This window comes from Betta splendens, chromosome 13, assembly GCF_900634795.4.
Source record: "Betta splendens chromosome 13, fBetSpl5.4, whole genome shotgun sequence".
NCBI classification, from domain to species: Eukaryota; Metazoa; Chordata; class Actinopteri; order Anabantiformes; family Osphronemidae; genus Betta; species Betta splendens.
In genome coordinates this window covers 12776389-12796700 of record NC_040893.2, presented here as the reverse complement: position 1 = coordinate 12796700, position 20312 = coordinate 12776389, and the positions used below count along the sequence as shown (strand labels likewise).

Genomic DNA, 20312 nt, shown 5'->3' with positions numbered 1-20312 from the left:
CCTTGCATTCAGTGTTAATGTGCTGCTGTCCTGGTCGGCCTTTAGAGGGGTTCAGGTCCTACATTTAAGGATTTGTCACTTGGTCTTCTGTCTGCAGTCCTTGTGCTTCCCTTCTCTGAACAGGCCTCCAGTCCAGAGCACTTAGTAAACAATTGTGCCTCGTTCCCATTTGCAGCTTTTACCCTCCTCCAGTCACATTCCTAACCTGTCAGAAAGAGATGGAGTGAGCATACATTCTTCTGGGGCTTTGTATTTCTTGGAAAATACAACCAAGCTCTAGTATAGTTAAACCTTAATGACCCCTGAGCAGTCCCAACATCTTGACTGATACTTTATATGCTTGGTTTGAGGTAGTTGTATAATTCTCTTTATTCATCTGTTATTCAAGCAACAGTGGAGACTGAGCCTTTCAGATGCTGCCCTAGGACTGTATGCTTCAACAAGTCCTGGACTGTCTGATGTAATATGTAGTTGAAGTGCAGTCTGTTTACATAATGGCTCTCACAGAGAGATAGAAATGTAATTGAGTCTGGTTGACCAACGACATTCCCGTCTTCATCTGCCGTTTTCCATTCTTCAGTTTCTCCATCTCACACTCACACACATCTAGGATTCATTTAAAGCCTCTGAACACCAATTATTGCCACTTTGCTCCATGTCTCACATAGGCCTCCTCGCCGCTGTCTTCTGTCAGACTGCCAGCTGTGGCCACCGTTGACCGACTGACGTCAAGCTGTGGAAATAATTCTGTGGTAGAAATGAGGAACCTGAAATTACTGCATGACTGCTTCTAATTCTTAAAAGCTCAACTTCTAGGCTACTTTCTGGGAGCTTGATCAACATTTTGAGCCTCAAGCAGCAGAAATCACAGCAAAGGGATCAATCAGGATGTTTGTTCTTAATATCAGCATAACAGTTCTTTAGTAAAAAATAAATTGGATATTTTTCTATAACTTTTGACTGACAGCAGAGATAACGGGGCACACGGCTAAATAAATCACAGACCAGAAGTTGCTTAAAGGGGTCAGCTTATATGTCTAAGAGCGTGTGTAGTGCAACTAAAGGCATATTGGCTTTCTGGATGTTTACACATGCCGCGCAGACGTAATGCATTCCTTTCTCATCCTCTCTTTCGCTTCTGTCCCCATTAGGAGGAGCGAGTGCTTTTAGTCTGTACAATATGTCAGTGTTGAAAGCCAAGCCATGTGAGGCATTGGACGTCTTTTTCACATTCACTGCTAACAGAATTAGAAAGTATTTTTAGAGTTTCACATGCTGTAGGTCGCGTCAGTGTTGCTATTTGCTTGTGCTATATTTAGAATTAAAGCCATGGTTGTTTATTCATAATAAAGTGTTTCATTAAAACCTTTTAGGCCCCAGCACTCAGGTGGGGTCTAAATGGGCCATTCAAGCCTATTCAAATCTTTTCAGGTGAGCCATTTACACCTCACCTGAGATACTAAAGTTGGTACTTGAACAATTAGAAAGGCTAGTGAAAACCAGAAGCTCCAGAGAAAGCCAGTAATCAAGGGCTGTGGGAGGAAATGACCACCAAAAGCATATCCCGATGGGTTCAATACTACATACTACACAGATAAAGGTTTATTAAACATTTGACAGACAATTAAAGCATGAAAGACAATAAACATGATACAAATTCCGTTATAGCTTGTTTCAAAAATGTTGATTCTTTCTGGGGAAAGAGCAAAGGGCTGAGATGAAGGGTCAACACTGCAACACAATGTACAGAGCTTTTCATTTGAACAATAACTAAAAGGCATCAGGTAAAAAGTTCAAGGTGTGTCCTGGTTTACGTGGCTGTAGTTGCATGTCACTATACATCTTTTGGTCAAGGCTTGTTATAGTTATTTCCAACTACTGGAGGCTGTAAAATGGGTGTGATCTCTAAAGATATGAATATGATTATTTCTAGTCATGTCATCTCAGCCTGTTTGGCCTTCAACAGTAAAATAAATATAGCTGTATGCGTGCCCACAAGCACAGTTAAGATAAAATTTTGATAAATTGTATTGATAAAAAAAAATCAAGCATATTAGAAAGAAACAGTCCTATGCAATTTACAAGTATTTATAAGTATAAATATGCACTTTGTATTTTAGCTAGTAGTTGTGAAGTTAATTATATACGAAACAACTGCTTAGAGAACTATAAGCCATATTTTTATATTATGGTGAAGCAGAAGTGAGAGGTGAAAATATGTCTGTAAGAGATTCTGGTAAATTAATAGTTTATAGTAACAATACTGAACTTTAGAACCACTTGCTGTGACGCTCTATTTTCAGTTCCTCTGAAGCCCCTGCGGGTGATTTTTCAACACCGACGCGTTTCGTTTTCACGAGGCACACCTGAACGCCTCACGCGACCGTAGCCTACTTTGAAAGCTGCTGGTTTGAGGCAGGCTCCAATGAATTTACTCCGAGCTGCCGGAGAGTAAGTGTAGCGCGCGCGCGCACGGGTCTAATCGCTCCCAGCCTCGAAGCGCGAGAGGAGCGGTTCTGGTTCTGCTGCGTCCACGGCTTCGCCTCGGTAGCTCGCGGAACCCGGCGTGGGACAGTGATTGGAGTTGACGCGAGCGCTCCAGTACTGTATCCAGCCCCCCTCCCCCTCCTCCTCCACCACCACCTCCTCGCGCGCCGCTCACAACCAGGAAATCGTCGAGGTGTGTGCTTCTTTATCCCGCTTGTGTCTACCCCGTTCTCGGGTGTAGACGCTCCCGTTTCCCCGACGATTTCTTGTTTTTTTTTTATTTGACCACTGTGACTTTTTTAAAGCCGGGCTTCGTACCGACCGAACTTGCCTGCGCGGAGAGGAGCGGCACTCTGTCCGAACAATGAGGTTAGTAAAGCGGCTCAAATCCCTTCATCTGCATTGTGTTGCTTGAATTTGTGCCTGTTCCACAAAGGCGGCGGTGAAACGTTGACCCCCAGAAAACGCCTCCCCGCCGGACTCTGCCTCCGTTTAACACCAGTGCCCCCCCCCAACTACGGGGCTTCGCTAGAAACGGGCCGTTTTCGGGGCCGTTGCTAGCGAGGAACTTGGTTTATTCTCCACGACGCGTTCAAGTCCGGTCCTGCCCGTTCGAGCGTGGGGAGCTTTGGTTGAAACGAGCGCACGTTGTGTGCGAGCAGTTAAAATGACACCGCCTCGCCTCTCCGTGCTCGTGCGGCGGCTCGGACTGAGGCTGCTCACTGTTATTGTCCATGTAAGTTAAACCGCTATCATGCAAACCGTCCACGATATCAAACCACAAATGGAACAACAGAGTGTTTTACAGCTGAGGTGAACGGTCGCGATCTGGAAGTCTCTTTATGGGGGTTTCTTCATCCACCACTTGTTCGCCCCGCTGGACCAGAGCGCGTGCTCCCTCTCGTGTCACTGCCCCCCCCCTCCTCACCGCCACCATTGAGCCGATGCCCCGTCTACTAGTTCTCTCCCTGCGGGATCGCAGAAGTTTGTGTTGGACCAGATCGCTGTGTGCAGAGCTCACGTCTACAAATTCCACATCCTGTCGCGGCCCGTGCAGTTGGCAGTTACGCGCTTTGAAGCCGCCACTGCCGGTGGAGGCTTCGCCTTCGTCTCACCCCTCTTCACCCCGTCCTCGACGCAGAGGACGGAGCCGCCTTTTGTCGTTTTGGAGGCTGCACAGACGCCGGTTGAATTCTGGGCTGCCGGGGTGCCGCGGAGCACGGCGGCGCGGGGCCGATAACCTGTGTGACGAGTTCTTTATCTGGAGCTGATTGCACCGCTCGCCCTGTAACAGTATATCGCGGCTCAGACACATGGGTTGGTCTCGGCTTTGTATTTGTTTTGCACATGTTTTCTGCGCGGCAGCTTTGATTGCGGGAGGCACTTGCGCCGCGTTCAAGTCTGGTCGCAGCCACGCTAATTCATTAAACATAGCCCGCTTATGAGGCCATTAATTAAGTTAATGGAAAAATCGGCAATGACTACTTAGCATATTAATACAGGCAGTGGTGTTTTAGAATTTGCGTTGCTAAATCTACCAGAGAAGAGAATCAGACAAACTGGCATCTGTTTTTCTTTTTTAATATGTCTAAGTAAGCCCACGGCCCATGATTTAGTCTCACAGAACACTGTCCCTCAGATTATACATCACACGATAAGGTTTTACTGTCGAATTGCTCCACCACGCACGCACGCACGCACGCGCACACAACGCACCCTCGGTCGTAAACCGCCGCAGCAAAAACAAGCAATCGAGCGACGAGTGCAGCGGTCTGACTTCATCCTGCGCCTCAGTTCGTGCCTTTCGCCGTCTACAAGTTGGTCGACACAACGTGACGCGAGCAGCGTTACCACTTTAAATAGATTTCGCTCCAGCTGGGCCGCTAATGTGGCGTAAACGGTTCATGTCACCTGGAATGACATGCACTGGAATGCGGCTCCACTCATGTTCATTGTCGTTTGTCGCAGTGGAATGTAAACGTTGCCTCAGAAGTGCAGTCATTTGTTCAAAGTTGGTCAACACTTTGACCCAGTTGAGAAACTGGTTCTGTGATGAGTCCTGTTTTGAAGTCTTTTCTACACCTTGTTGTGCCCCATCGTTGATCTGTAGACAGCTTGTTTATCGTTCGTCCTAGTTAACAGTAACACAATTCACAAATCAGCATTTCAGACCATCAGACTGTCTTGTGCGCTGACAAGGTGTCACAGGAAGTGATTCCGTCTGCAATATGATTCACTGTTGTTATCATAGTGGTGACTCCCGTGTTCCACTGACTCACGGACTGAGTCTAAAAGACTGTCCCGTCTGACACCAGCTGTGCAGCTGCTTCGGGCTAATGAAATAAAAGCGTGTGATGTAAGCAAGAACGCGGACAGGTGGAATGCATCTGTTTAACACAGTTTGCAACCTAACAAGTTTCTTGTGGGCACTTTAAAAGCCCTACGTGCCTGGAAGCGATGCCAAATTGAGCTCCGTCAATGTTCTCCTTATACTGTTGCACGGGCTTCTTATTGATCTGTCCTAAGAGCAGGGTAATAGCCACCCCCTCAGTCTCCTTTGTGTCCTGGCTCCAGCAGTAACTGGAAAGGAATGCAGCTTTAACAATGATCTCTGCAGTTTCTCTGTCAAATGTTCTTCCTTTTGACCTTGTGTCCCAGAAGGCCAGTCGCTGTTATTTAACGTATTTAGCAATATTATTGCATTATGTCTGTGTAAGGATAACAAAATAAGAGTCCTTGGTGTTGTGTTAGTGGTGTGTTCATGCCATCATGTTGTGTAATGTTCCCCACACTGTGTGTGTGTGTATTCCGATTTTTCATGTCTTTACTTGTTCTGCTAATTCCTTTGCAGTTGCCTTTTGTCAGGTTTTGTTTTTCTTGTGAAGTCCGATATTAGCAGCGGAAGATCATCAGTCTTGTGTCTAATTACTGTTAGTCATTTAACATTTAAGGCACATGGATTTTTATTTATGTATTTCATTAAATATCTTTAAGTCTAGTTAGTTGTCTGAGATGGATACGTTCTTGATAAATTTCTGTGTTGAAATGCTTTTACTTTATAGTATTAATAAACATCCCATGTAATTTGGCTTTCATCAGCGAGCCCCACATCACTACCAAACACTAAGCCCGGAAGGCAATAACAATTTGGCATAATTGGAGTGTGCTTGTGGGAACTCTTATCTATAATAAACTAAGAATAATGACTTTATTTCATGCATCATGAACATTTGCATGTGAAGAAACACTTAAAAGACTCCTCCTTGCGTCGCTTTACAGTTGCTGTGACAGTGTGTCTGAATGATCACAAAGCCTGTATGCACCATCGCTCCACGCGCTCCATTATTAAACTAGACCTGCCTTATGAGTTTGTCTCCCACACCACCACCCAGTCACGGCTACACCCCCTCCCCTAAAACAATTTACCCCCTGCTCCTCCCACCTCCCCTCCTCATAAACAGACCATTATGCTGGCCTGGCTCTTGGATTAGACACTTTGCTACAGGAGTTGCTCAATATACAAACCTTCTATTGTCTGCTTCGTGAAAAATCCAGTTTCCTCAGTTGTAACTGATGTTTTTCTTATTTTTAATTGTGCCGTCAGGCTTGTTAAATTCTCTATGTAGTACTGTTTCTCTTGTGGTCACCTATTTAAAACTTTTTTTAACTGGTCCTGTTTGACACATAGTTAGGCCAACAAGAGGTTAGTGTTTTCTAAAGCGCTGATAAATGTTTGGTCACAGAAACTGCAGAAAACAGAAAGGTTTCTAGGTGCTGTGCTGAGAGTTCTGATGTATAACTTTATATCTTTCAGTTTTAGATTGTAGACAAAACAAACAAGTTGAAACATTACTGTGGACTTGATAACATGAATGTGGGGTGTTTGTCACGTTTTGTGCTTCATAAAGTCAACATTTAATTGACTAGTAAAAAACACATTTTGAATACTTTGCCATAAACATGGAAACCATTTTCCTAGACTTGGAACAACAGCACCCATGTGTGGAATGTGCTCGAATGATTGAGATGTTGGTAGTTTTCATTCACAGTAGGTTAAGACAGCCGACGTACATCACTTAGTGGAACCAAAAGCAGACGGTGGTCAGAAATACAGTAGTGATGTGTTGTGTGGCTAATGCAGCTAATGGGAACAGATACATTGAGTTCATCTGGAGGTTTAGTGTTTAATGGAGCATTATAGATCAGAGTTCATTTGAAAAGGGTTTTATGCTGTCAGCTATTGTAAACCTTCCTATTTATCAGGTAATCAGACAAATAAACTTGTCTATAGTCATGGTGATATTGTGAAAGAGAGAAGTATTGGATGAAATCATGTAACTGCTTTACTGCTCTGTTAGCCAGCAATGTTCTTACCTTATCATTAGGCCACGCCTGCAGTGAGATGCAAGGCATGGATATTATTAGTTTATATATAAACAAAGAAAGGCAGACTGTAAATAAGGAGATGCTTTGACTTCTGTTGAAGACCAAATTATTTTCTGCTTGACTGACATATTTGTACATGAGTAGTGATGCAGATGATCTTATTTACAAAAGAGTCTTTGCTGTCCTCTCCCATGCAGATCTGTGTATTTGGAGGTAGACTGAATGGTAGCTCAGTCAAGTCCACTAAAGGGAAGTAAGGAGGTGTTAAAGAGAGAACTCTTTTAATAGTTTATCAGCGTTTGACCATCTACAAAGTTTACTCTTAAGTGTAAAAGGGTCTGTGTCGTGTGTACATGCTGCCATTTAAAAAGAAGAGTTTTCAGACATCGGTTCTTTCCCAAGCATCTCAGAAAAACATCCCAGAGTTCATCTGTGGATTTAGTTTGTCTCTGTGTCTTCTGTCTCTCTATGTAATCCCAGACTGACTCCACAGTGTTGAGATCATGGCTCTGTGGGGGCCAAACCATCTGTTGCAGAACTGCTTGTTCTGCTTGTCAGTGTTTGAAGATAGTTGTTTATGGCTGTGACGCTGACTGGTCTTTCTGCTGCTATTGCGCGATGGCCAGAACAAAACGCCTCAAGGCAGGTGAGAAACGGGGAGGTTTCATCTGGAGCATTTTTCTCCAGAGAAGTAGGTCTGCCTTTTCCTTGGCCCGAGTCTGGGAGGATGTGCTCTAACCTGTAAAGGGAATTGAGCTCAGGAGGAGGAGGACAGAAGTAAAACTGTTCCAAATATGGGCAAAGCGCATGCCAGCAAGAAACCCACACACCCAGACACCACAACACACACATGCACACATTAACGGCCTTCCACTGCCTTAGTAGCAGGAAGGAATTTATCTCTGCTCTTGAAGTGGCCAAACAACAAAATGAAAGTTGGTTGCCAAACGCCAGTTCAGCTTTTCCACAATATGCCATGAACGATGCCAGACAAATGAGTCAGCACAGGACCGCCGAGGGGTTTCTAGGTCGAGCAACTTCAGCAGAAGATGCCTGGCTACGCTCAGACATAGTGAGGAAAAGAAGAATTAAGAATAGCCGAGATATGCTGGATGCCTGGTTCTGTTTGTCTGGCTAGTGGAGACAGAAAGCAGTAGCCTGCAGCAGGCGTGTGTTTTGCTGTGCGCCTGTAGCAGCATGCTTGGTCCTGTGTGAGAAGAAACAGGCATGAGGACAAAGGAAGAGGGAAGTAAAGGAGTGCTGGCAGGGCCCACGTCCCTACTCTACAGGCTTTTTAAATGTTTTCTTAACTTTTTATATAGGAAGTAAATCTTTGATTATTTTGTGTTTACTTGTAACTTTATGCACTTTTACTGTATTTTCTAGGTCATATTTTCGTAAAACTATGTATATTTGAACACCAAGGAAACCTCTTTCTTTTTTTCTCTCTGAACATCTTGTGTTGGGATTTTTTTAGAAATAATTTACATGTATATATTTGTTTCACTAGTAGTAGTCAGATGTGGGTAAATTAAGAAGCTCTGTAATGGAGCATTTATTCTATACCCTAGTTGTTGAGCTGCATATTGACATTTTAAATGAACTCTGAAAGATTATTTTACATTTAAAACTTACATGAATGAAAAAGGAGAATTTTCTGAGTGACCAGCCCCATATGTCTGAGTCATTTATCAAAGATCACATACTTTCGCCTAAATGCAGTAATTTCTGAAGAACAACTATTGCATGCAGTTCCTTGTTGAAGAGTGTTGTGCAAAAAGGGGCATTCACTTGCTGCTGGACGTTCATATTTTACCTCATTGCTACCACAATTTGTCATGACCAGCTGAAATCATGATTAAAATAAGGGAGACACAAAGTTAGCGATTCCAAAAAAGAATTTACTTGAAAAAGAACAAAATATTCACAAAATCATCAACAACACACAACACAGTGCAATTAGTTTATAGATAAATGTTTGTTTAGATGCATAACAACAGATTCGATGCAAAACCGAGAAAAAAACAAAACAAATGCAGGTAAAGCAGCCAAGACTAGATAATGATACTTTCTTTTTTTGTCCTTCTATGATGTGACTTTCCCAGCGTTGTTTCACGTCAGCCATTTGGGTGCTTCTGGATGTTTGTCTCTTCCTATAAATGGGTCTGATACTATTTACCCATCATAGCATTATAATCTTTGTTTTCCTAAATGAAGGGGGGGAAAGCACATGCTTACGTGCAAATTGTTTCATGCAAGTAGTCTTTCAAAACAGAAAATAAATAAGAGTGAAATGAAGTTACTTTTTTTTAAAGCACCCACAAGGTGACATATGTCCAGTTGAGTTTAAAACAGACGCACACAAATATATTTAAGGTGCAGCTTACTAATGTGAAATGTCACGCCTATTATATTTTGGTTGTGGGTTATGTGAATGATTCATTTATTGTAAAATGATATAGGTCTGCCATATGCTGTTTGATTACATTATCTCATCAATTGCTAAGCATCAGCTACTGCTACAGTTTCACTAGTTAACTATTTACTATTAATAAAGACCAGAATAACTGGAAAAGCCTGAGCCTCTTTAAAAAATAATAGTTGGCTGTTGTCGAGGGCAAAATGGCTTTTTATAGTGGTATTAATAACTCCTGGAGGAGGACAAAGCTTGGTGAGTTTGGAGGGACAGTGAGTCATGAATGAATGCAGGAACAGCAAGAGTCTTAATGCTATGAAACACCGTGGCTGCCTTTCATGTGCGTCAGTTTTCTAAGTAAAACGATCTCATGGGATAAAGGCACAACAATATAATTTTGAGTCAAGCTTATTTACCCCTGCAGCCATACGTACTGCAGTATTATGTAAGGAAGCTCTCCACTTGGTTGCACGTCTGTGGAAATCCTATACTTAATTGAACTGTGATTCAAAGAGTGGCAAAAGTGTGACTTGGAGTCTCAGGTTAGAGGAGGGAAGAGACAGAGCTGCCGGGCTTGACTATACTTGCCAACACTTTTTGGGGGAAAGCTCTGAGAGCAAAGCCTTATACAGACATTTCCAAGAGAGCATGTGCCCCAGCCATGCAGAGCCATTTCCTGTTAACCCCTCTTTCACCAAAGAACCACACAGGGTGAGGAAGTCACCCTGCCAGTTATACCCACCAGTAAAACAGACTGGATTTGCTTTTGTCAGAGTTTTATTGTTTGTATGTCCTGAGATGTTGTAGTCCTGCGCTTGCAGTAATTGATGCCACAAATCCCTCTTCAGCCAGTGACCTAGTTTTGCATAAGGGAAAACCTCTTAAGTCAACCGGTCACTTCTAAGCTTAGTTAGCTGAACTCCACAGCCAGCCTCAGTGCCCTCACCAGCAGCCTGGGGTCTGGAATAGATTGCTTTCAGCCTGTCTCTGTTTATACCAGTACTGAAACACAGTCCAGTCAAACCAGCTATGGGGCTTTGGCAGGCTGTTCTACTCGGTGGACTGGTCAGCACATGGACACATGTGTTGACAGGTGCGAGGTTGAGTGCAAGTCCTTGTCTTAGCTGCACATGCCACGCACGCGTTTTATAGAGTCTCGGTGTCCGTAGTTCTATCAATAATGCAGCTGCTCGCTCTCCTTCCAGAGCCCTCACTTTCTTTGCCATTAAATATGCATCCATTTCCCAGTCCTGGGTCTGTGTCCCCTCCCAGTTCCCACAAGCCCTGTCCGCACCTCGCATCAACTGCATGCCCAGTGGCCACGAGGCCAGAGGATGCTGCAGCACTGCTCCGTATAGAATGCAGCCAGCTGTAGGTGTTTTGAACTTGACGTGAATACTACACAGGCCTCTGCATCGTGAAGGATTTCACGCTGCACTGAAAGCTTAGACAGTTTCCAGGGTGCCTTTGCAGCCTTATAAAAATACCTCCTTTGTTGTGGAAATACTCAAGTGCCCCCGTTAGGTCCTTGTGGCATTTGTTCCTTCATTGTTCAATTGCATTTACTAATATTCAACACGTTGATGTAAGTTCTGAAGTTTATTTTACAGTTACGGTATTAAATTATTGGTGATTTTAGATCTTAGGTTGAACCTGCATTTTACTTATTTTCTCCATGTCAGATCCCTTTTTTTAAAATGCTGTCTAAATATTGCAGTGTAACCATAATCTTCAACATCTTCAACACCAAGCATGACAAGTACTGTCATTCTGTTAAAAACTTATAAATGCTCTTTGTCATGACTTCCCGGAACAACAACTCTAGCTGGTGTCTTAAAGTGTCACCAAAAGTTTCCCCCATTGGTCAGCTGGGGTGCTTAAATGCTTAAACAGTGTCTAAATGAGGGTTGCAGAGCAAAGCGTGGTGGCTGGTTGCAGTGGTACAATCTCATCACACCTTCTTCTCTTCAGTTTTGTAGCATAGTGGAGACACAGTTGCTTTGAAAGGTTGACCAACATTCGCTGTTGGTAGCACAATCACAGGAAGGCATTTGAACTTTGTGCAATAGTTTTTATGGTTGATGGCTAACCCAAAGCCAGTTGATGTGTTGTGAAACAGTAACTCAGATCGTTTATTAAGTCGGGTTACATTTGACAATAAATTCAAATTGCAATGGATTTATCTCTAATGTCCTATACTTATCCCATAAATTCAGGATCGGTGGGTGCATCGATTGTTCAGACTGAGGCTGTCCTTATTTGGCAGTGTTGGCAGCAGGAAGTGGGTTGTGGCTTTGGGCCTGTGTCACAGGAAGTAGCAGATTGTATCACGGGCAGCACAGATGGAGGAAAGGGGGAGAGGTGGAGGAGATGGATTAGGGGACTATAGACAGAGATGGGATGGGGGGGGGGGGGGGGGGCAATAAGTAAAGGAGGTGAGCAATGTGGGAGATATTGGAAATGACAGTGTTGAAATGACACCTTTGTCCTTCTCTGTTCACCCATTCACTGTGAATTTGTTCCTAATGCTGTATGTGATAGTCATTCCCCTCCTATGTGATCTTTATATGAATAGAATAATGGCGTGCTTTGATCTACTTGCAAATATTTTGGTGGCAGGTAATTGTATGCACATCTTTTGTTGCGGTACAAGCCGTGGTATTTATTTCTATAAAGAAGATATGTTTATCTTTAGTCCTTAGTCAGAAATGCAAACATTCACACGCTCTGTAGTCTCTAACACTGCTAACTAAACTTGCATTTGTGCCAGCATTCCATCGTGTGCTCTAACTTGTTTCCTGCCTGCATGCAGCTAGAAATAGGTGTGTTGTCACAGATCTTGAAGTGCATGTGCAGAGAGCACTGGGCTAATGGAGAGCAGGTGGAGGATTCCATAGCTTTGTCTCGTTGGCAAAGATAGGCGCTTTTCCTGTTTTTGTCGACCTTCACTTCAGTCTTGTCTCCCATGTTGTTTATTAGGAACCAAGTGGTTTCTGTGTTCCTCGTACTGACTCTTGACTGCAATCTGCAGGTCGTTCACTTCGCTACATCTGGCCTAAATGCAAACAGTATATACTTACACATGGGTTCCATGCTTAGTCTTGTTATAAATTGTACATTTGTTATAATACTGTGTGTTAGCATCCTAGTACACTTTGAGAAGCACTGTAATGGGTGATACTGAGTTAGACTAGATGAGACAAGGCTAATCTTTGAGGGCTGACGCTTATCTCTAAAATGGTTTGTGTGTTTTTGTCTGCTTGTCCGTTCAGTGTCTTAGCTTCCGTCTTAGCTCCACTAGTGTTTACTTTTTTTCCTTGCAGCCGAGTTAACTACACAATTGATTTACATACATACTGATATGTGGAGAATAAAAGATTTCACAATGTCAAATCTATTGTCTTTTTATTAAATATTTCACTACCAAAATACTAAATAAACAACATGGCTTCCTGTCAGCATTATTCACATGACTTAGTGATGATCTACTAATAGTCATAAGAGGATCTGTGGCAGGGATATGACCATAAAAAAATAAACAATATTTGTGATAGCAGCCACAAAGCTTGTTTGTACATGGGTCTGACTCATCTTCTAGATGTTTCTGAATTTCCTTCTTTCCACTGCTTTTTCATTTGTGCAAGTTGGACAAGCAAAGCAAATGATGCACCTATTTAAGCCTTTAGATACTTAATTGAGTTTGTCCATTCTCTCTTTGTCTTAAACATTAAGCTTGATGGCCAGTTTTTTGTAAGAATACCATATCAAATATCAGTTTAACTAACCGCATCCCGGTTGAGAGCCTCATGTTCTCACCCCCACTGAGCTGTAAATTAATTTAGTCTCTTCCTGTCTTGCCATCTCTCTTCCAGTGAGTTGAGTATTTGCCAGGCTCGGGCCACTGTGATGGTCTATGATGATGCCAATAAGAAGTGGCTACCAGCAGGCCCTGGACCCCAGACCTTCAGCAGAGTCCAGATCTATCACAACCCAACCAACAATGCCTTCAGGATAGTGGGACGCAAGATGCAGCCAGACCAACAGGTACATTCATGGTTGTAGGTTAACTGTGTCTCACAAATGTGGTGTGTTTAGGATGTGCGTGAGCAACAGAAAGTACTTTGAAAATGTGCGGGGTGTAGATAGTTCATGTGTCTGTGGGCATTTCATGCATAGCTGACTACCTGGACTATAACAACATGACATTTAGTCTCCTGACACTGCTGTCACAATGAAATGGTGACCTACTGAACTATTACAGAGTTCACCAATTTACACTGAGAGAGGGCACATGTACTGGATGCATTGTTATTGTCATATTACGAGTTAAACCTGAAGGTTTGAGGAACACTTGTTTGTTCAGTGTTGACATAGTGGGTAGGAAATCTGTCTGTTGAAAAGGAGAACAAAGGGGAGGTTTTCTTTGTTATCAGAACATAATGACTAACCAGACAGCAGCAGAAAAAGGTGGGCAGATTCTAAGGAAAAAAATCGCTGGGTAAACTAAGTTTGGGTGGGTCTATTCTTGACTACAACACTGCTCAGCATCTCTCTCTTTCTTTAAACATTAAGGACTCTAAAGTGTTCCTCTGAGACAGGTCCTAAAGTGGCTGATGTTTCCTGTGTGATAGTTGGCTCGTTCAGCCATTTCCTGTGATAATTCTGGGAGAAGCCCAGTGCTCCATAAGGCCACTGCATTTGAGTATGAGAGAGGCACGACTGAATGTAAGATGCACGTACGAACAGGAGAAGGCAGGCCATCAGGAGTTTTGAACCTTCTTATTGTTTTTATAGCTTCCCCCCAGTGTATCCCCTGTGCCTTTCTTGCCTTTTGACATGATTCTGGAGAACTACTACTACTACTAATACTGCTTTCTGCTGCGACAACTGGCCTTGCTACCCTATTGCAATATTTTTTTGTGCTCATTGGCCTCTATGAAATTCACTCTGACTGAGAGGACCTCCTCTTCTACACGGTGCTCTGCGGAATCCAGAGGCTGTTGAACAAATAGCGCAATGGTTCGTCAGCACATTCAAGCAATGCTTAAACCCAGAACATTTTTTTCCAGCCTTTTCCTCATAGCTCATGGGCTTCACGCCACCTGCTGGGTGGAAAATAAATCTGGATAATCCAGCAAAAATGAAGCAGATTGTAATAGTTTTTCCATATTTCTAGTGACCTTTTACGGTATTTTCTTTTGCGTTGCTCTTTATTTTATACATCTGACCAACATAGTGTTTTTTTATTCATCAATAGCTACAAAAGTATAGCGCATCTGCCAAATTACTTATCACCACTCCTCTCCCCTCTTCAGGTGGTAATAAACTGTCCAATCACAAGAGGCCTCAAATACAACCAGGCCACTCCCAATTTCCATCAATGGCGGGATGCCCGGCAGGTCTGGGGCCTCAACTTTGGCAGCAAGGAGGATGCTACTCTGTTTGCCAATGGCATGAGTCATGCTATGGAGATTCTCAATTCTACAACAGATGCAGGTAAATGAGGTATCCCTTAATGGCTACATGAATTCATGATCATTTAATGATTTAGGAATAGTAAATAAACACAACTAGGTTTGAAAAACTTTGTCCACACTCTTACGTTTACTGATGGTGGTTAAAAAGCTGTAAACAGTAGTAAACTGAGTAACAGCAGTATCTAACCACATGCTGTAGGCTTCCATTTGTCTGACTTGTGTGCTTTGACAGGCTATGCAACCCTTCCCCGCCCAGTGTCAAATGGCCCATCTCCAGAAGAACTTGAACAACAGCGGAGGTATCTCCAGACATGAAATGAACTGAACCTTATTTAAATTTACCGAGTCATTCTCCATTTCATTGTAGATTTTTTTTATATCCTCTGAGGCAGATTCAGCTAAAGTAGTGTCCAATGGATATCTTTTAAATTGGTAGTTAAACTTATATTTGCTTTAACACAATTTTTTATACAATTTATCTGCCCCGTGAGCTCATTTTACATGTATGGTCCTATCAGGAGTAATCTACCCACATTGCTTAGTTGCATAACAATTAATACAACGCCGAGCTGTCTTGGCTTTGCATTAGTCCTTTTGGCGTGGTTTATGCACACACGCATATGTAGAGGATTGGATGGCATTAGCCTGACTCTAAAGCTTCTGTCAGTCTGTGTAGGTTAAAGGTTATGAAAACAGCAAGGCAGTTGCCCCTAACATCAATCCCAGCATCTCTCCATCATTTTGTTTTTTCTGCAGTGCAATATGATGCAGAGGGTACCATACATTAAGAATTAGCCTTACGAGTCTATTTTAAACTAAAGGGAGCACGTCACACAAAATGGAAGTGTTGTAATTGGCCACAGCAACTATCTGTTGAGTTAATGACTTTGAGGGAGCACAGAAATCCAGCATTGATGCAGGTTCGTGAATGTAATAATTAAATTTTTATTTATAAAGCACCAATTCATAGCAGTTATCTCAAGGCATTTTACAAAGTAAGATCTTACAGAACTAAACCCAACAAATCCTACATCATGTACTATACATAAAAACAAGTTTAAATTTGATTATAATTGAATTTAAAGTGTCTAATCGGCCTTCCCCATTACTGGCCACACTGCCTAAGCTGTAAATCGCAGCAACTCTTGTCTGTGTGCATGTCATGTGTGAATCATTATCAACTTGGTGTTTGTTTGTTGTATGTGCTGTTCTGTATACAGCTGGCAGATGTGTTGGGGGAGATAAGAGAAAGGCAAATGAGGCAGCTCAAATTAGGCCACACTGTCCAGCTGTGGACATTTTTGTCGTAGGCTAATCAGAAGCTCAGAGACTGCAACTGATTGTCTTTCATCCACATTTTTTTTTCAGGCATGCTTCCCATAGATTTGTCACTGACAGATGTGCTTGTTTGTTTGCAGGTTGGAGCAACAGAGGCTGGAACAGCAGGAATGGGAACGACAGGAGAGAGAGCGACAAGAGCGCGAGCGACAGGAAAGAGAGAGACTGGAGAGAGAGCGACAGGAGAGGGAGAGACTGGAGAGAGAGAGACAAGCTGTGGCAGGTCAGAAAACACCCGAGCTGGTCAACATTATGGCACTTTAAAATAGTTCAGTCTACTTTTTTTCTTATTTGCTCATTTTATTTTTGTTTCCACACATAATGGAAAAGACATTTATTTACATTTAACATACATAAAGTGGCAACAGATGAACCTGAAGACCTTTTTTTTTTTTTTTTTTTTTTTTTTTAACCTACACCTTATTATTTTGCATCTAAAAAACACTCTAAATGGTCTATTTGTTACTAATGGACCTCTGTTTTCAGCCCCCATTCCTCCAGCTCCACCAATGGCCTCTGCAGGTCCCCCTCCTCCACCAGCCCCACCTCCACCCCCAGGCCCTCCTCCAGCCGCTGGCGTTCCGCCTCCTCCAGGACCACCTCCCTCAGGACCTCCACCGGCCCCACCCCTGCCAGCTGCAGGAGGAGGTGGGTCTGATGGTGACGGAGGTGGATTAGGTGGGGGGCTGGCAGCTGCCCTAGCAGGAGCTAAACTCCGCAGAGTAGCCAGGGTGAGTTTATAAAATAACACATTTTGTCACAAGGTTGACAGGATGGACATTTCATAAATTCCTGAATGAAATGAAGCTTATGTAAATGCCAGTGTTATGTGTATTGTCCTAACCTCTTAAGTTGATTTGACTGTTTGACTTTCTGTTGCCATTTGCTGCCATCAGCAGGAGGATGCCGCCTCTGCAGCTCCTGCAGCTCCTGCTACCCCAGTGGGCAGATCTGATCCAAGCCGCAGCAGCAATTCATCCATTGGAGGGGGAGGCGGAGGGGGAGGGGATCTGATGGGTGAGATGAGTGCAATTCTGGCACGAAGGTATGTGACACAAGACAGTACCAGGAAATAATGAAGATACCTTGATTTTTTTTAAATTATCTTTTCAGCTAATCATTTACAGAAATATTTTGAATCTTTTTGAATCAGGAGAAAAGCTGCAAACACTGGGGAGAAGCCACCTGTGAAGGCACAAGATAATGTAGGGGGCTTTTGTATATTTTTAAACCACAATGAAATAGTGTTTTAAGTCTAACCAAACAGCCAAATTGTTATAATACAATAAACAGCTATAAGCTTATATTTCTTTACTCTAATATGAAGGTTTTGGTCTTTTTATAGCAGGAGGAATCAGAGTCTTCGAGTCAAAATGGTGAGAACTTTATATTTCTTTCTGTATCATGCTGCCTACACCTCCCTTGTGATATTGATATTTATACAAAATGAATGCCAATAGCTAATTATACCTTTTTCATTTAGAAACAATTAGAAGACCCTGGGAGAAAACGTCTATGGTCAGGTAATCTTGGATGCAGTCTGACCCCTATAACTACTCCTGGTGTCTTACCTGAAGGAGTAGTTTTCATCAGTGTGATTGTGGTTGTGTAAATCTGTGTAAGCTTAGCGAAATGTGTGTTTGAATTCCACTTCCATTCTAAGTGGTGTGTGTGTGTGTGTGTGTGTGTGTGTGTGTGTGTGTGTGTGTGTGTGTGTGTGTGTGTGTGTGTGTGTGTGTGTGTGTGTGTGTGTGTGTGTGTGTGTGTGTGTGTGTGTGTGTGTGTGTGTGTGTGTGTGTGTGTGTGTGTGTGTGTGTGTGTGTGTCACTAACAGGAATAACTCCACCGCAAAGAACATGGACTCCACTTCCTCATTGCCCCAAGCTCCCAGGTACTCATGCTGTCCTGCTCACTGATGACTTTAGCTCCTTTTGTCTCTTTGGGTTAGCACAGCATCACTAGATTGTACCAGGGTGGCTGCTTCTGCAGCTCATAGCACCATCTGATGGATCACACAATGGCTTGCACCCAAGGGAGCCCTACCAAACGGAGAATGTAGTTTATATAAACTGGTAGTGAGATAGAAGCCTGAAAGTGTGATTGTAGTTAGTGATGGCCTTTCATTTGAAATGTAAGAGGGATTAGCTGGTTTTGTCTCTATGCTCTGTATATTAGAGTTGAGCAATATGCATGAAACTGGGATGGTTAAAAAGTGGATGTTTTCCAACTATTCATCCAAGTATGCAAAAACCAAATGTTCTCCAAAGCAGCACCACTTTACTATTCATGAAAAAAAGAGCTTTATTAACCTTAACTGTCCGTCTGAGTGTGTCTTCTGCAATATTCTGGTGATTAATATTCTTCGTGCTCTACTGGTAATGTGCTGTGGTCAATTCATATTTGTGTCTGTTTGTTTTACAGGGTGAAGGCTGCAGGTAACAGTAATGATTCTGGTGGAATGGATGACTCGGATTTAGAAAAGATGAAACAAGTAGGTTTGCCATCAGCCTTGCAACACTGGAAACCTAAGTAATGTGTTTCAATGGCTCAAGTCAATTTATTAAATGTTTTGTTTTGCAGGAGATCCTGGAGGAGGTGCGAAAGGAGCTACAAAAAGTCAAGGAAGAAATTATTGGAGGTGAGGTTACTTTGTACTCTCAGCAATTTAAGATAAAGTTTTTGTACTAAAGACCTTTCTCCTCTCCTATTTTTTACAGCATTTATTCAGGAACTGCAAAAGAGAAGCACATAGTTCTACTCAGTGTCAGGTGTACGGGAGGGATTTGTTTATTGGGGGTGGTTTAGGTCCATTAGGACCTCTCCTCCACTGCACCCTTCCATGTAGCCCAGGGATTTCTCCTTTTTCTTCTACACATTTTCTCCCCTCTTCTTTCTCTTACACAAACACATCAGGATATTTGCTTATATGTACAACCTGCATATTTAGTTCACGTAAACTGTAAACCAGGGAATGTCCTTGCGTCACATTTTGATGATCCCACACACTAATATTACAGAAATTCATTCCATTCCCTTTGTTTCCCTTTTGTGTTCTGTTTATCTGAACCTATTCAGACCACATAATAACAGTCACTGTCAACCTAACCCTCCTATTTCCAGACATCCTGCTACTTGTGTCTTCTCCCTACTGCTGTCAGATGCAACTTTTACTGATAGAGCAGTATTCAGGGACAATGTATTAGTCACATTATTACTGTAATAACAAGATGCTGGCCTGCTGGGGTTATTTTTCCTATCTTTGTCAGTCAGCAAGCGGTTGTCCAGGAACATATTTCAGACCAGATTCTGTAGTAGTTTCATTCCTTTAATGGAGGTAGAAAAACTAACATTTCTGACTTAATCGGAGAGCAAATTTGAAACCCCAACTTTCTAACTACTGCAGTGTCTCTGTCAAGTGGACTTTTAGCTCATTGCAGTTGTAAAGACCTGAGGCAGTGCAGTGCCATGCCTTTACTGCTGTAAAATAAAGACGTTAGAGGAAGAGGAGACAAGCAAAGGGAAGCTGGACAACCTGAGTGCTGTGAAAGAGGAGTGTTGTAATTTTATAATGTGTGAGAAATGAATTCTCTTTGCTTTGCACTTGTTCAAAAGGAAGTGTGTCTGTGCCACACGGCCTTGACAGACGTTCTCCCTCTCACTCAAAATAAGATATTATTTGTTGGCCAGTGCAGAGGTCCTACACTGTGCCTCTGCTAGTTTTACTTCTATTCTAGCTGTTTTCTAACTTTGAGAGATGAAAAATGGCCATGATGAGGTCAAATAATTTGGCCATGACCAACTGCCTTGAGAATAAATATATAAATATATATATATATGAAAAATATATTTGTTTAGAGGGAAAATGTTAGCAAAAATAAAATGGTGTTTCTATTTTAATTAAAATGACTGGTGAATGGGGATTTTGTTTTCCTTTTTTTCCTTTTTTTTCAGCGATTGTTTTCTAAAGAAATGTTATTTTGGGTTTGTTTTTTTTCTAATAGAATCTAGGCTTTTTACACTGAAATAAATAAAACAGCTTAGAGACACTGGATTAGAAATGCCTTTATACTCGAATACAGCTGCTTTATTAAACGCATTTCTTTGTCTTGAGTCATTTTTGCTTATTTCATTTCAGATTATATATTGTTTGTTTGTTCCTCGCGGTGAAATCTACAAACTTTACAATGACGAGGGGCTCAGATGAGTGA

The 20312-nt window shown here is 42.4% G+C and overlaps 1 protein-coding gene across 4 annotated transcripts; it reads left to right on the top strand.

The window, feature by feature from the left end:
* The first annotated feature begins 2468 nt into the window (after positions 1-2468).
* Positions 2469-20214, top strand: vaspb (vasodilator stimulated phosphoprotein b). 4 transcript variants are annotated; one of them, XM_029171047.3, is made up of 15 exons: positions 2469-2680; positions 2793-2856; positions 13162-13333; positions 14605-14785; positions 14999-15065; positions 16185-16327; positions 16591-16835; positions 17001-17149; positions 17258-17309; positions 17450-17480; positions 17588-17627; positions 17939-17995; positions 18526-18595; positions 18685-18742; positions 18822-20214. In XM_029171047.3, the coding sequence occupies exons 2-15, from the start codon at positions 2852-2854 to the stop codon at positions 18854-18856; spliced, it is 1305 nt and encodes a 434-aa protein (XP_029026880.1). In that variant the 5' UTR covers positions 2469-2680; positions 2793-2851; the 3' UTR covers positions 18857-20214. The 4 variants fall into 4 exon arrangements, with proteins under 4 accessions (XP_029026880.1, XP_029026881.1, XP_029026879.1 ...); XM_029171048.3 differs by having other exon boundaries at positions 2469-2856; positions 17004-17149; XM_029171046.3 differs by having other exon boundaries at positions 2469-2856.
* Positions 20215-20312: the final 98 nt, after the last annotated feature.